This window comes from Alligator mississippiensis, chromosome 6, assembly GCF_030867095.1.
Source record: "Alligator mississippiensis isolate rAllMis1 chromosome 6, rAllMis1, whole genome shotgun sequence".
Lineage (NCBI taxonomy): Eukaryota > Metazoa > Chordata > Crocodylia > Alligatoridae > Alligator > Alligator mississippiensis.
In genome coordinates this window covers 24,408,402-24,424,137 of record NC_081829.1, presented here as the reverse complement: position 1 = coordinate 24,424,137, position 15,736 = coordinate 24,408,402, and the positions used below count along the sequence as shown (strand labels likewise).

At 43.0% G+C, this 15,736-nt stretch overlaps 1 protein-coding gene across 3 annotated transcripts in view; it reads left to right on the top strand.

Annotated features, from left to right (window-relative positions):
- Window positions 1–1,045: 1,045 nt before the first annotated feature.
- LOC102558739 (uncharacterized) overlaps window positions 1,046–15,736 on the top strand; it is a 60,621-nt gene continuing 45,930 nt past the window's right edge. For 2 of the 3 annotated variants that reach the window (XM_006275583.4, XM_014601471.3), the window contains exon 1: window positions 1,048–1,657. In XM_006275583.4, the coding sequence (XP_006275645.2) occupies window positions 1,606–1,657 (52 nt within the window). In that variant the 5' untranslated portion in view covers window positions 1,048–1,605. Of the gene's footprint in view, window positions 1,658–15,736 lie in introns of all 3 variants that reach the window. The other variant, XM_059729704.1, reaches the window with a different exon arrangement.

Genomic DNA, 15,736 nt, shown 5'->3' with positions numbered 1-15,736 from the left:
CTTGGAAGCCCTAAAGATTTTAGTCATAGTAACTATTCATTAGGAGATAGTTCTTGGTTCATATCACCAAAAGCTGAGTGTAAAGGCAGCTGGTGTAAAAAGGCAGATGGTCTAAATTGGCACAGTTCCACTCACTTCAATGGTGAAGAATCAGTTTACGCCAGGCAAGGATCTGGCCAACAATGTTTGTTTCAAAGGGAGGGGATAAAGAATGTCATATGGGGGAGATGAGCAGGGGGGAAGCTGGACTAATCTGGCACCTGGTAGCAAGTAGGAGATGGAGGGAGCCACTGGGGCAGCTGGATGGGCTCTTTTCTGACAGTTCACTGCCTGTTTGATTTTCTCAGTGCATTTGCACCAGTGCTAATACACATCAGGTCCCCAAACCAGATCCACTTCCTCAAAACCTGGCACTCCAACAATACAAACACTGGCAATACAAACCCTATCTATCATCTCATCAGGGACCCAATCCTGCAGCTTTCACATGGGCACTATGCCCACTAAAGTCAACAGAACTCCTCTGGTTTAACTGGTGTAATAGCCGATTTCATCCCCATGGCTCTGAAGTCAATAGGTGTCTGGCTTCAGAGTGGAATGTGGGATCAGGCAAACACAGGGGAGAGGCTATGTTTGGGTTGAGGTTTTCTTGCTCTGCCTCAACTCAGCTTATGGGACATTTACATGGGCGACAACGGACCAGTAAACATAGTTCTGGTGAGGTACAAATCCCGCAGACCAGCTTCCAAACATGCAATTCTCCAGGAAAGCTGTGGCTTAGCAATAGGACTGTTTGGGTAATAAAATGAGCCCTTCACGTCTGCTTGCAGTTTTATAATCATTCCACAGACACTGGATCATAGGGGCTGCAGCACAAACTCTACAATCCAAGCCAGTGGGGCTGGAAATAATTTAGACTTTTCTGCTCCCCCCTCCCCTTTTAATAATATTCTGTAGCCCTATTAGAGGAAGGCAGAGATTTGTACAAGTCAGTGACACAATTACTCCTGAGGGGAAAAAATGCCTGCATTCCTTGCTTTCCTTTCCCCCACTTAAACACCAAGTTGAGATGAATTTTTTTTATTGATATTATGCAAGGGGCTAGGCATTTTTTTCCCAGGGGGTGCTTTGATAGCTAAGGTAGTTCAAACCCCTACAGTCATCTTGGCTTATCAGCCAAAGGAGATACATTCCACAGGGCTGCTCCCTTTATAAGTCACTGCTGGCTGTGTGCCCGTTTACAGTTCAGCAACCTCTGAAAAGAACAGCCCCCTGGCTGGTGCTGCTGCTGCCGCTGAGAGCGTTTTAGTTTCCTCTTAGGAAAGACTCCATAGTTCTGGAAAGTGGGAAGGGAAAATAGACATCGCTCCGTGGGCTGCTTCTCTCCCCCTTCTTTCTTCCGAGAGAGCCTGCCACAGTGATAAGATGAGAAAGCTGGGAGCCAAGGAGCATTTGATTTAAAGCAAACAGCGATAGCCCTAAGGACAGCAAGGGGCGTTGACCACTGGAAGAATGGCTCTGCCACACTCAAATCCTCCTACCTGTCAGTGACTGGACGGAGATTTGCAGGACACTTCTCCATTTGGATGGCAATTGAATGTCTCCATGATGTTCAGCTGGCACAAGACATTCACCGTTGGAGCTCTGTGGAGAAGAGGTACGTTGTGGCATACAGGGTCTGCTCTTGATCCCAGGCAGCTCCTGGGTGGCTTTTTACTTGTTAGCTCTATCAAGTGAGGAGGTACATGGGTATCGTTCCTGTTTTCCATGTTGCCAGTAAGAGAGAAAGTATGTTATTACATGTCACTTATTGCCTGTGCTATAACAATGGGTTTTTGATTTTGATGTTGCCTGCCTCTCAAGGCGATCTAGGAACTTCACAGAAAGATGCAGAGCAAGGGCTAAATCTTTTGAAGTCCAGAGAACCTGTTATTTACCACTGATTGACTGCACCCAGCACCATTGACTATGTGTTTGTCCTTAAGTTCTACCTTAGACCCAATACTCACCTATGTCATCTGCTTCTTTATCACCCACCCAGAGTTTGCAACATGACTTAGGATCCAGTCCAAATCTCATTGTGGTCCATTATTTCAGCAATCTTTGGAACAGGCTCCCAAAGAGCCAAAAACAGCCTTCAACTAATATTTCTACAAAGTAGTGTCATGACAAATAGGCTCCCTTGGTTGTCCTGGTGATAATAAACCTTATCAGCAGTTGATCTTGCTCGCAATTAAATGGTGCACTTGCTGCTTTATGAATTACTTTGTTTTAGCACAGGTAAGAGTTTGGGTCAACATTGCCCCAACGTGTCTATTACAAACATTTGTCCAGGGCTTTACAGCACAGCCATAACACCCGAGTCTTGGTTAAAGCTAGGCTAAGAAGACTACAGCTCTTGTGGGGGGGGGGAAGGGGGCAACATTCTCTATTTAAAAATGAAATGTAGGAGGTTGGGGGAGGTGAGACAACCCCAGCATCTTGGCCACTTCGCAGTTTTAAGACAGGGCTGTAGGAAGAGAATTAGGTGAACTGCAGGCTTGGATGTTTTTGTATTGCAAATGCAAACTAGTTTCTATCCATATCAGGGGTTTGTAATTTTAATATTAAGAGCTTAAATTTGGCCAAGGCTGTTGAATCACTCTGGGCAATGAGATTAAAAAAAGTTGTTAAGAATGCAGGATCAGACTTTGAGCTTCCTTATTCTGTATTTACATGGGTGTAATGCATCAATTACAGGGTACTTACTCCAGTTTGTACCAGTTACTCAGCTCAGAATCTGGCCGAAGACCGTGAAAATCAGTTATGAGGTTGGACACCAATGTTAAATATGTTTCTTTAGGACGGTGCATTGTATTGGTCATACACTCCTATTCTTTTACCCTGTCCCATTCACTGTGTATGAGAAGCTGCTGAGGGAGATGGCTGTTGGTGCCATGGCCATTTATTTATACAGGGGTATAGGTTGTAGTCGTGTTGGTCTAAGGACATAGGCAGATAAGGTTCTTTGGGTAAATCTGATATCTTGAGTTGGTCTAATAAAAGATATCAGATTTACCCAAAGAACCTTGTCTGCCTATGGCCATTTGCATGCATCTTCACTACAATAAATGGTGCAGTCACCCTGGTTTCATAGGATGTAGCTGCATGGGGGAGGCGGAGGTGGCTGAGACTTTTGGATGTGGTAGATATTGCAAAGTATCCCCAGCATATGTTGCTGAATTATGTGATCTTCAGGGCTCCCAAGAAAGATCTTTGGTTGCACAATCTGGTACTTCTCACTAGCACCAGAAATTCAGCTCTTGATAAAAACAGGGATGAAAGACAAAAAAGGCATCTGAGGAAGTGACAAACTCTGAAGTGACTATGGACATAATTTAGTTGGGCTTTATCTACACAAAGGCAGCATGGTTAATAAGTACATTTTGAAGATTTGTACTAAACTGGTCTATCCAGCATGGGCATCTATCTTTATTTTTCTCTCTCTTAAGGACCTCACAATAATAATCCAAAACTTTATGATTTGGATTGCTGCAATGTGCTCCACACACAGCAACCCCTGGAGACCACATACAGCAGCTGAGGCAGCATGTAGCTGCCTGCTTGCTTGCAATATTAACCATAACAAATAAATTTCCATGGCGCCCTCATCTTGCACACACACAGTTATATGTTTAAAGGTAAACCTGTTTCAATCAAAATCTGTACTGAACCACACTGAATACAAAATAGACTAAACATTTAAATAAAAATGAATGTAATGTATTCAGAGGCCTCTAGAAAAAAATCTTTGATTTGCAGGCTGTGTGCTTGTCTACAGCAAGAAAGAATCAGGGAAAGACTTCTAACCATAACAAAGATCTGAATATAAGAATAATAAGAATCTAAACTATTAAGCTGTTTAATTACTGAAATAAATGTACATATTTATAGCAGATCCTTTTGGGTAGTAAAAGGATATATTAAGCCAAGGGGAAAAGCTCTATTAGTATATTCATTTTTAATGGTTATGTCAACCAATGAGAATGCGCCTTATGTCAGCCAATAAGAACATGTAAAAGTTTATGAAAATTGAATATTTAAATGAAGGCTTTCCATTTAGAGATTTAAATGGCCTTGTTTCCAGTCAATCTGCCCTTATTCTGGCAGCTGCCAAACTGGCCCAGATGCAAGTCTGAGCTATTCTAACTCTCACTGGTGGATAATAGCCTCACTTATCGCAAAGGGATGAGATTGCTGGAGCACAGTGCTATACTTGATATGCTTCAGATTATATTTACTAACCCTCTTGAACAATTTCTCCAGGGCAAGTACTGCTGGGCCTCACATGTACAATGTGCTGCCATTTACAAAAGTGGGGAAGGTGAACCTTTTGGCTTGTGGTAATTTGCAGTCTGGCCACAAACCAGATTCTGATTCCCCAAGGAACAGTGTGAACATGTCACAGCAAGGTCAGGGAGGAAAGAAACTTTGCTATTTTGCCTGGAAGTGTCCTTCACCCCATGGAGAACAAGAATTACTGTTACATTAGTGGGTGGAGACCTTGGCAGGAGAACAGACCTCATTGCAATGGGCATTAAAAAAAATCAGAAAAATAAACTTGCTCAGATTGTTTTACGCTAGGTGCAGGCCACAAGGCATGAAGTCAATTTCCTTGAGCCCCAGGAGAGGCGGCAAGTCTGATTCAGTGCTCTGGATTAGGCCCCATCTCTGTTAAGAGCAGCCAAGAATTTGCTGCATTTCTTGGAAATTCTGTGGCAGGGCTCAAAAACTGCATCTGCAACAGCAGCTTTGGGAAGATAATGAAAACCAGGCCTCTCCCTCACTGCTGGGGTCAGCTCTACATTTCTGATGAACCTGTCAACAGCTTGATACTGCTGGCTAAAGGAAGGAGTGTGTGGAACTTCAAAAGGAGGAAAAAAAATGAAAGGGCATTTGAGAAGTAGAGGAGGCATGTGAGGATTTGAAGCTAAATTTTCCTTAATCAGCTGAAGAAAAGCATGGACAAAGGTATGCGCTCTCTGCCAGGCACAATTCTCATCTTTCATTACCATCAAACCTTACCCTCTAATAAACAGGCAGAGGGAAGGAGAAAGGGGAAGCCGTGGTGATGCTGGTGGCTGCTCACAAAGGAGTTTAGGGGACAGGCAGTTACAGTAAAAAGAACCCCAAGCATCTACAAAGCATTGGCACAAAGAAAAAAAAGTTTAAAGGGCCACCACATTTGGCTGCAGTTGGCAAGCCATAGGGACAGAGGATAGAACTGGACACTTTTGTAGCAATGAAGCATCCTAAACGTGTGTATTGAGGACTGGGGGGTCCACCTGACCATTGTTGTTTTTTTCTGCCTGATGGGGCATGTCAAATGATTCGGTGCTTTAGTTGACCACCTGACCCATTGATCTAACCTTTACTCATAGGCTGAACAAGGAGGAGTTTCTATACAACAAGGTCAATAATAGGAGATGGTATATCAGAGTTCATTACTGGCGAACCTGTGCATGTTTAAGTAGAAGGGTAAGTGAGGATGGGGCCATGAAAAGGGAGTGGTAAGAAAGGCTGGTTGCTGTGCTATTCCCAGTAAAGGAGATGAGAAGTTTTGCTTGCACTGGTTTCCTAATTCTTAATCTGGAAAAGGATTTATTTATTCTCCCTCATTTTAACAATGAATTAAAAAAATAAGACACAGAGGGCCAGTACTAAAAGGGTTTGTCTATATTGTGGGGGGGGGGTGTCAGACTCATCCAGCCCCCCAGGCCAGATCCAGATGTGGCGTGGGCAAGCAATAACTGTGGCAGCATGGGGGTTAATGCAGCTGTCTCTTGCTCCAACTGCTAATGTGTATTCCCAAAAGGGCTGTGTAACCCCAACTTCAGTGACAGGCTGCCCTACCCCTGTTCACCTCGCACCCTGAATTCCTATTCTCTCTGGGAGCCCTGCAGGTCAGATGACATGACTCTGGATCTGGCATGCAGGTCATACATTTGACATGCCTGATTTAATCCTGAGGCTCCTGTCAATGAAAAAGCCCCACCCATTTGTTCCCACTCCTTGTATGCCGCAAGTAGAAGAAATGATCATGTAGTCACTCACAGAGTGGTGGCAGGTGTGCCCAGAGCTCCCTCAGGAAGATACCCAAGTCTGGAACATCCTTCTTCAACACCCAAGCAGACATTTTTTCCAGCATATGGTGCTGCAGACTGAGAGTGAGCAGATGGGGTTTGTTTGTCAGCAGCGATCTTAGGACACTGCCCTGCACAATATACAAAGCAGGTATTTCATTTGTTCTAGTCCTTCATGTGTCCATTCTTTCTGAAGGTGGTTCACCTGCCTCTCCAGGCAGATTATTCCAGTGCTTAATCACAGTCACTGTTTCCTACCCTAAGGTCTACTCTAAAGTTTTCCTTTGGTTAAGGTTTTAAAACTTTCCTTAGTGGAAATTCCAGTAGGCTCAATGGAAAGTACCTGGGTACAGCTTAAAGTGTGTCTTCCTGAACAACATTACAGGGAGGGTGGTAGTTTTTGAGATGATTGGGAAGCTGGGCATGTACTGAAATGATTATTTTAATGCTGCTGGAATTGTAGTGTGTGTGTTAGGATGCCTCTAGCCTTGTTATTATTTTTATTTAGTTCTAAATAAATAAGTTATGGGCTCAAAGCAGATATTATTGATTGAGGCCATCTGGCTTGTGTTATGCAGGAGTTCAGAATCCCAGTCTTAAAACCTATGATTATATAGACTTTAAGTCTATAAATTGTGGCAGCCTACAATTATATAAGAGGGGTACATTAGGACCTGGGAGAACAGCTCTTCACCAGAGCTCCCCAAGGGATAACAAGTTCTGATGGCCATAAACTCCAGGAAGGCCTATTTAGACTAGACATAAGAAAAAAGTTCTTTATGGTGCGAGTGTCCAGGGTCTGGAACAAATTCCTCCCAGAGGTGGTGCAAGCACCTACTCTGGACTCATTCAAAAAACATTTGAATGTATTTCTTGCTGGGGTCACTTGATCCCAGCTGACTTCCTGCCTATAGCGGGGGTTGGGGGCTGAACTCAATCTCACAAGGTCCCTTCCAGCCCCTAATGTCTACGAAATTTATGAAATCTATATTAATAAATAGATAATGGGCATATCTACATGTTCATTGATGCACAGTGGTGACTGTGCATTTAATTTAGTTTTTATATCATCAAGTACTAAGTAAATGCACGGTACCCAGAGTTACTGCACAGTAGCGCCAGAAAATGCCTTTTTAGTAATGCCGTTATTCAGTAGCCTAATAATACTGTGCAGTCATGTATTAGCACTGTCTGTACTGTGATATGCTACTGCACTGTATTATTAGGCTACTGTGCAGTTAGAGTCCTGTATAGATGCGCCCACTGAGAATGATCCAGTTGAGCTATGTTGATTTCCACTACAAGCTAGTGGCTTCCTCTGGAGCAGGGGTAGACACCCCTGGCATAGGTGCCAGAGCATGGCACGCGCAGGCATTTTGCTTGGCATGTGTGCCTTGGGGTGGACAGCGGGGAAGGGGCTGGGGCTGCACTGCCACAACAAGATTGGGCCTATCGTAGCTCCCCCACTGTCCATTCCTGGCATGCCAATGTCTTACAAGTTGAGTTTGTGGGTGTTTTTGGCACTTTTCCCAAACACATTGCTGACCCTTGCCCTGGAGCATCAGAGCATCTTTGCTGACCCTTGCCCTATTTCCCCCCCACCCCCAAAATAAAAATAAAAAAAATCCCAGGTCAATTACAGCAAAGAGGAACAAGCTGTAGAAATTTCAAGTGGGCCTTTCACTTGAAAAGTCATTTTCTCTCTTTATTCCACCAGTTATCTACTCCTGTAAACAAAGCATCTCCCTTTCCCACTCTACTGCATCCTCAAAGCCCTTGCAGACAGTTATAAATCTCTCCCTCTCCTATGAATTGGACATGTTAAGTCAGTTGAGCCACTCTTTATACACAACGTCCTTTAATTCTCTTTCTATTTTTGTCACCCTTCCCTGATTTCTTCTCCTAATTCATCAGTCTTCATATTATACTGAGTTTAATATCATAGGCTAAGCGTATCTTTCACCAAAAAAAAATCAAAACTATTTTAGACACTTTACTGATAGCAGAACAACTTACAACACATTGCTTTCATGAATGTCTTCCTTTTCCATTCCTATCCTATCCCTGTACAAATCACAAATTTATCAAAACGACTCATTCAGGCTGTCACCATTGAGCTCAGTGCCATAGCAAGGAGTGGGGGGTGAGTGGGGAGACCACTCCAGGCACCCAAGTGAAGGGGTGCCAACAGGCACTGCCCAGATGGGGCAGGGTGTGGGATGGAGTTGCAAGCAGCTTGTTTGGGGTGGGGGAGGCGGTGCGGGGATGGGGGAAGGGCAGCTGCTGCTGCGTGCACTCCTGGACAAGCATGGAACAGGGCACGTACCCCTTGGATCTGTGCGTGGGGCAAGGGCAGGCTGCCGCTGCGGGCTTTGCCCCGTGCCCCAAACTTCATTGCTATGGCACTGATTGAGCTGATTTAATCGGATATGCAGGTTCCGTGGTATATTTCGGTGCCCAGACTGGATCATTGTAACTCGTAAAATCCTGTTTCTGCTGTAAACATTCACAGTAATTAACCTGAAATCTATTTTCCTATGAATGTACTGCAATAACAAGAGAAAGTACTTTTTTAGGCAATACATAGTTAATTTACAAAATTCATTGCCACAAGAGGTGGTTGAGGCAGATACCAAAGTCAGGATCAAAAAGGGACTAGATAAGTGCATGGGCAATAGATCTATTAATTGCTATTGAACTGAATGGTTGGAGATATTTCCTTTGGCCTCTCTAAATCAATAATAGTTGAGGCCGGGTGGTGAGGTGTATTAATAAGGGATAGATCACACTAGAGATATCTGATTTGATTCTCTCCCTCTATAGTATACATTTCTGCCACTGTCAGCAACAGAATACTGGGCTAGAAGGACCATAGGTTTGACCAAGTATGGCACGGCTAATGTTCTAATATTTGCTTAAACCTCACTGTTCTAGTAAACACTATTGCTAGGACATGGATTCTGAAACCTTCACATCACAGGGGCCTTATACATATTTATAAGAACTCTGAAATTGGTGAAGGGAGGAGTTACTTGTGAGATGATCACAAAATCATTCTGGAAACTTCTAGGACACCAGTAGCTTCAGAGGAATCCTCACAGAGATACCCAGGTCAGATGATGGTAGAATTGATCTTCAGCCATATTATTCTTCTGATTTGCACTGTATGACAGGCAGGAGGTAGGAATAGCCCTGTAAGGTGGAGAAGTTTCAAAGGCTATCTGGGCTGCAGACTCAGAGGTGAACTGGGAACTAAAGCTTTCTCTGTGGGTGTGTCTACACAAGATGCTAACTGTGCAATAGCCTAATAATACCATGCAGTACGGCATCACAGCACCAACAGTGCTAATACACTACTGCACAGTAGTATTAGGCTACTGTGCAGTAGTGTCACTAAAAAGGCATTTGCTGAAACTAATGCACAGTAACTCTGGTTACTGTGCATTTATTTAGTACTTGATTATACAAGTACTAAATTAAATGCATAGAAACTGCACATTAATGAATGTGTAGATGCGCCCTGTGTTGCCAAGTAGCTTATTTAGGCAGCCAGAGCCCTACAACGTAACTATAGGGCTATAACAGCCATCCATCTGGTAGGTCAGCTAAGCACCAAGGGTATAATCCTGATCCCATTAATGTTAATGATGAAGCTTACCTTTATTTATTTATGTCAGGATTTTACCCTATGGGGAATAATCAATGAGTGATGGTAAGCCCCTTAGGGTGAGGTTGAGCTGAATCCTCTAGGCACCAAGATGTCTGCCCACTTGCAGGTCCTTCTGTTCAGGTGAACATCCAGGACACAACAAATACCCAGCCACAAAAATACTGGTAGTACAGCATTATTAGCACCAGTGTGAAGTCATTGTACTACATTGAGGGTGAAGCAGAGTTCTAGATGGTAGCCTTTCCTAGTTAACCACACTCCCATTTTTAGCACACATGATGGAGATGTCAGCAGAAAGAAATACCTATTGTTTGAGAAAGGAAGTGACTCTTTTTCTCTTAAATTCTGGGAAACATAGATCTCAACATTTGCAGTGAAAGGGCTTTTAACAAAGGGAAATGCCACCTGTGCTATCCTGATGGGAAAATTGGAAGAATACATAACAGGGATTAAGCAACTAAGAATAAAGGGCATTTATAAAAGGAAAGAAATGGGGAAATGGACATCTATGATACCTCTGAATAGGAAATGAAGCCTTTCACCTGTAGGTCATTAGCTTAAATCTAGGCCACTGGTAACTGAAATTCATTACTCTCTGATGGTTGTTTAGAACTTCCTGCAATTACTACTTTTTTAACCTGGTGCCTGCAGTGTGACAGAGGTGAGTTAAGGGATCTTAGCGCAGTTCCCAGAGGGCAACAATCATCTGACTGAAGTTATTCTCGAAAGCAACATCAGTAAAACAGCCAAGGCTTGAATGGCTGATGGAAACTGAACTAGCCCTCGGTCTTAGAGTCAATTCCTTCAGAACATGAGTGAGGCGTGTTAGCAGGACAATAAGTTTGGAGCTTGCAGTTCTGTATTGGCTCTGGCAATAAGCAAAGTACTTCACTCTTCGTGGTTGTGATTACTGGTGCAAGTAGCACGTGTATTATAGCAGCCTCTTGTCATCATAAATAGGACCCCCTGGTGGCCAATACCATTCTCCTGCAAGTACCATCACTGCACCACATTCACTTGACAAAGCCAGGCTGGAGGACATTCTCAGTCATCACTCCTCAACTCTGGAACTCTCTTCTGCATGAGACCATGAGCTTGGACATCTTCTGGAAGTGCTATATGTCAGACTAGGTTCAAACACCGTTTCGCAGTTTTTATTTTAATACTTGATTGGCTTTTACAAGTTATTTTTTTTCTTTTGTTTACTTGTTTTATACATTATTTGCTTGCTTCTATAAGTCTCTCTGAGCCTTTGTCAAGAAGAATGGTTTAATTCCATCCAGGAAGAGCACACACTAACTGCAGATGCTTCCTCAGCCTGACACAAGGTATTTATACCCAAAAGCTTGCAAAGAAGAATTTTTCCACCTATTTGAGTTGGTCTAATAAGAGATATCAGATTCACCAAAAGAATTTTGTCTGCCTATCTCCTTAGACCAACATGGCTACAGCCTATACCCCTGTATACATACATACATACCTACATAACACATGCACTAATATCAGGCTGTCAGTTGGCACTACTCTCCAGCACTGAATGTACATCCAGACAAAGCAAAATGATGAACTCTCAGACATGTGAGACTAAGGTATCTTCATTTATCAGTATGCAGGACCATGCTGATTAGAACTAAAAACAGCAGTATTTAAAGAACAGGTATACCAATAATGGGACCCCAAGCAAGAAAGCTGTAGAATCAGGGCTGAAGTGCTGGATTCCAATTTGGTGGCTCAGTCCTATATTTACAGGTGACCAAAGCCTGCACTATTCAAAGATTTAGAAGTATTATACAGCATCATATAAATTTTGAGTATTTATATCAGGGGCCAAACATTGCTCTCAGCTATTCTGGTGGAACTGCATTGACTTCACTGGGTTGTACTGGTAGAGCCAGGAGGTATAATGTGTCTTTGTGTTTTCTAAACATAGAGTCAAGATGCAAAATATGGATCACGATATTGAGCACTGCTAAGTTTGAGGATTTTGATAGTTTTGGTTGCCCATTATAGGCAGAATCCATTTGCATAATTTGGTTCCAAACTAGGTTTCTGAATAGCTTGGTGACATCAGACTTAGCGGTTGTATTCAGCCCTCTCCTGCATGTCCTCCTAGTAGAGCTGTGCGAAGCTTCAGTCCCTGATTTGATTTGGTGGAGATTTGGCCTGATTTGGTGGCCAAATCTCTGAATTCAAATCGAATCAGAGGACCCTTGAATCTCTGAATTGAATCGGAGCCCTCCAAACTGATTTGGAGAGATTTGGACAGATTCAGTGATTTGGACGTAGACACAGCTTTAAATATTTATTCTACATACCTCTACGTAGCAGGGGCTCTGAATGCTGCGATGCTGGGGTGCATGGAGTGTCCCACAGAAGTACAGGGTGCTCCCCAGTCTGCTCAGCAGCAGACCTGTAAGTGGACCAGAAGCACTTCCGGTCCACTTCCTGATCCACCCCACACCTTCCCGGCTTGGCGACTGATGCTTTCTGGGTTGGGGGGAGGGGGTGGCACCCAGGGTTCCAGCTGATCACTGAGCCAGGGGAGCATGGGGGGCCCCCTGCATGCTCCCCAGCAGACCTGGAAGGGGACCAGAAGTACTTCTGGTTCCCTTCCTGTTTGCTGCTGAGCATATAGAGGGACCCCCACACCCCTGTAGGACACTCCATGCGCCCCAGCACCACAGCAATCACAAGCCGCGCTTGCTACTTCAAGGTATGTAGAAAAAACTTTTAAAGCTGTGCCTGTGTCCGAATCTCTGATTTACTGAATCAGCATCGAATCTTCAGATTCGGATTCGGCCAAATAGAATCAGGGACAGTGATCCGAAGCAATGGATCGAATCACTGTCCCTCATTCAGGCTGAATCCAAATCCGAATCAAATAGGGTCCGTTTCACACAGCCCTACCTCCTAGTTCTGAAGACACAAAACGATAATTTCAAAGTAGTTGTCTGGTTAGCTGTGCATCTTTGTTCCCTGGATCAGAAATCCCAGAAGCAATGCACTTCGGTCTGCCCCTACTGCCACTGGTTATTGTATAACAGGAAAAACGTGCTTGGAAAAGGAGATTTCTGCTTTTAAGAGAGACCAATAAAGGTAAGGAAAGCCTTGAGGTCACTGGAAAACTTAATCTTATCTTTCAGGGTTTTAAAAACTGACAGCTTACATGTAGGCATCTGTCTTAGTTATTTGAAAAGGATGCCAGGTAAAGTTATTGTAAATTATTTGAGATGCAGCTGTTCCTTTCACTGCATTTTAAATATGTTGTTCAAGAGCCCATTACCATGTCACCACTTAGCACCTTCAAATATTAACTAACTACTGTAACCCTCCTTGCCTCTTTCTGTATTAGGTAAGTAAGTATGTGCTGTTATCCCTTTTTATTTTACAGATGCATAGGGGTGGATGACTTGCATGAGGTCAACAGTAGCAGAGAGAGCATTAGAACTAAGGAATTCTGTTCCAACAAGAAACAATTTTTTATTATGACATAGTGACTGAAGCTACAATAGCAAACACCATCCTTTAACAACTTTTTTCCTCAATCCCATGGGAGTCTGTTATAATGCGGTTACACTGTACATACAGTTCCCATAGTAGATCGGATTTTCTCTAGCAGGTGGTGAAACAATACCCCAGCCTGCTGCTAGAAATTTCTGGCTGGCTGGCTGACTTAAAGTTTATGTTGTGGTATATCAGTGTAGCCTGGGTAGTACCCAGTTATGTACTCCCCTCTCCAATTGAAGGGAATGTTAGCAGGGTAGGTGTTCTGTGGGGTGAAACTGCTGGCTGCACGTAGTTTCCCTCCTTCCTCTATAAAGCCAGATCAAGACACTCAATAACTTAACTAAAACAAAGGGTCTCCGTAAGTGTCATGCAATCTTATACTCTGTATTGTGTATGATTTTTTTAAAAGTCTGACTAATGCAGGCTTCAGTCACCAAAGAATATAGGACTGGAACCAAGAAATTAGAATATAGTCCTTCAGCCTTGAAGTGGGCTCTTCTTGTTTGGGGTCTCATCATTAGTACTGGTTGACATCTTTCAGCTGATGCAAAAAGGAGATCTATTGGGAGTGCTCACCGGAAATAGTAGACTCAAGCCCAGTGGCAAAACACCAACATGAGTAATTGTTCCACCAACCTTAATCTCCTTTGTACACCTTACTGAAGAAGTCATTCATTTCCCTGTTTACAAAAGCTTCATGCAGCATTGATACCTCATTCTCTTCACAAGGGGCTTTTGCTTCTGTAACAAGTAAGCAATGCTTCCATCTTCTTCACTTTGTTTTGGAGTCTTTTGAGATGAAAAGACATTGTTGCATAGAAATTTAGCAGACCAAATCTTCAGCTGCTAACTGACACAGTTCCATTGACTTCAAAGGAATTATTAATTTATACCAGCTGAAGACCTAGACCCCTCTTAGTGTTCAAACAGTAATTGAACCATATGTCTGTTAATTGGCTAAACACTTGAAAAAGTAAAAAACTAGGATTTCTGTGTGGTCCTCTTCATATTTCTTGCAAAACTGATTTGCTTCTTAGAAAACCAATGGCTTGGATTCCAAAAGTGTTTATTATAGAAAGAAAAAGAAATTGTTCCCCTACAGATGAGAAAAGGCTGGTCTTGTGGGTAAGGCATTCCCAAGACCCAGAAAATCTGTGCTCAGTTCTTGGTACGGGACAGGCCATGGGAGCATACCATTGAAATTAATGAGAGTTGGGTGCCTAACTACTATGAAAAACGTGGTGTCCCTGTGTCCTAGTTCTGCTTATGTAAAATGTAAATAATAGTGTTTTCCTATTTCAGAGGGAGTTGGGGGTTGAATGTATTGTGGACTTTGAGATGCTCAGATGCTGTTGATCACAACCCCAAGGTACCTAAACGGTCAGAAGTTTCATGTTCAATGCTTTTTCATTTCTTTCAACTACCATCAAACTTCCTGGTGTACTAGCAGGGCCTTTGTGGTCATTTAAAGTATGAATTAGTGAATCTGACAGCTCCTTTTGAAAGCAGGGAGGCATCATTTTAATATGGCACTGATTAATTTCAGGCAAAGAAATGTTTGAGTGTGGGCCAGGGGAAACTGGTTAAGCAAGAAATAAGGGACATAAAGAAAATCCCAAGCAAAGCAAATACAGGTTATGATTAACAGCCAAATTCAGTACAGATTCCTATGAAAAAAGAATGTTACTCACTCTACATTGTGATTCCTGTGGAATAGATTCTTTCTTCCTGTGGAATAGATGATGCGGGCATTTATTTGTTTTTAAAAACAAAACCCAGTACTGAATATTATTTCCCCTGCCCCCAACTCTCACTTCCTATTTGTTTGGGCTTAAAGTGCTATTCACTGGAGTAATGCCATCAGAAAGGCCCTGTACCCTTTTCTTTTCCATGTGGTTATGGTGCATTGTCACTGGTTCAGGGAAGAGGAGTTTGTGGCTGAGCAGGTGGCCTTCATGCTACTGAGTCAGAACTGAATCAAACTTTCCCTGGAATGGTGTTATGAGTAGTCTGTTACTGGAGGTGGCTTTTGGTGGGTGAAATGTAAAGCTGAGATCATGACCCTTTATGGTTACCTAAATTCCTCTGGCACTCATCACAAGAATGTTACCCATAGTCCAACTTGAGGAGCTCTGTGAATACATTTCTCCTGGAGTTTCCACAGCCTATTATCATTACTCTTGTCCCAGATCTGTAGGGTAGCCTTGAGGCTAACCATTGCCTCAAGCCTACCCTAGAGCTCTCTGCATATCAGTGGCGAGAGAAACAGAGAGTTCCCAGGCAGAGATTTACACGCACACGCACACACACATGCACACATACATATAAGCAGAAAACAAAGCTCCCCTTCCTTTCAATAAGTGTTGGTTTAATTGGTCAAGCAGTGGATATTCGAAGAGGATGAAATTCAATGCAATTTGATTCCCTATTAAATTCC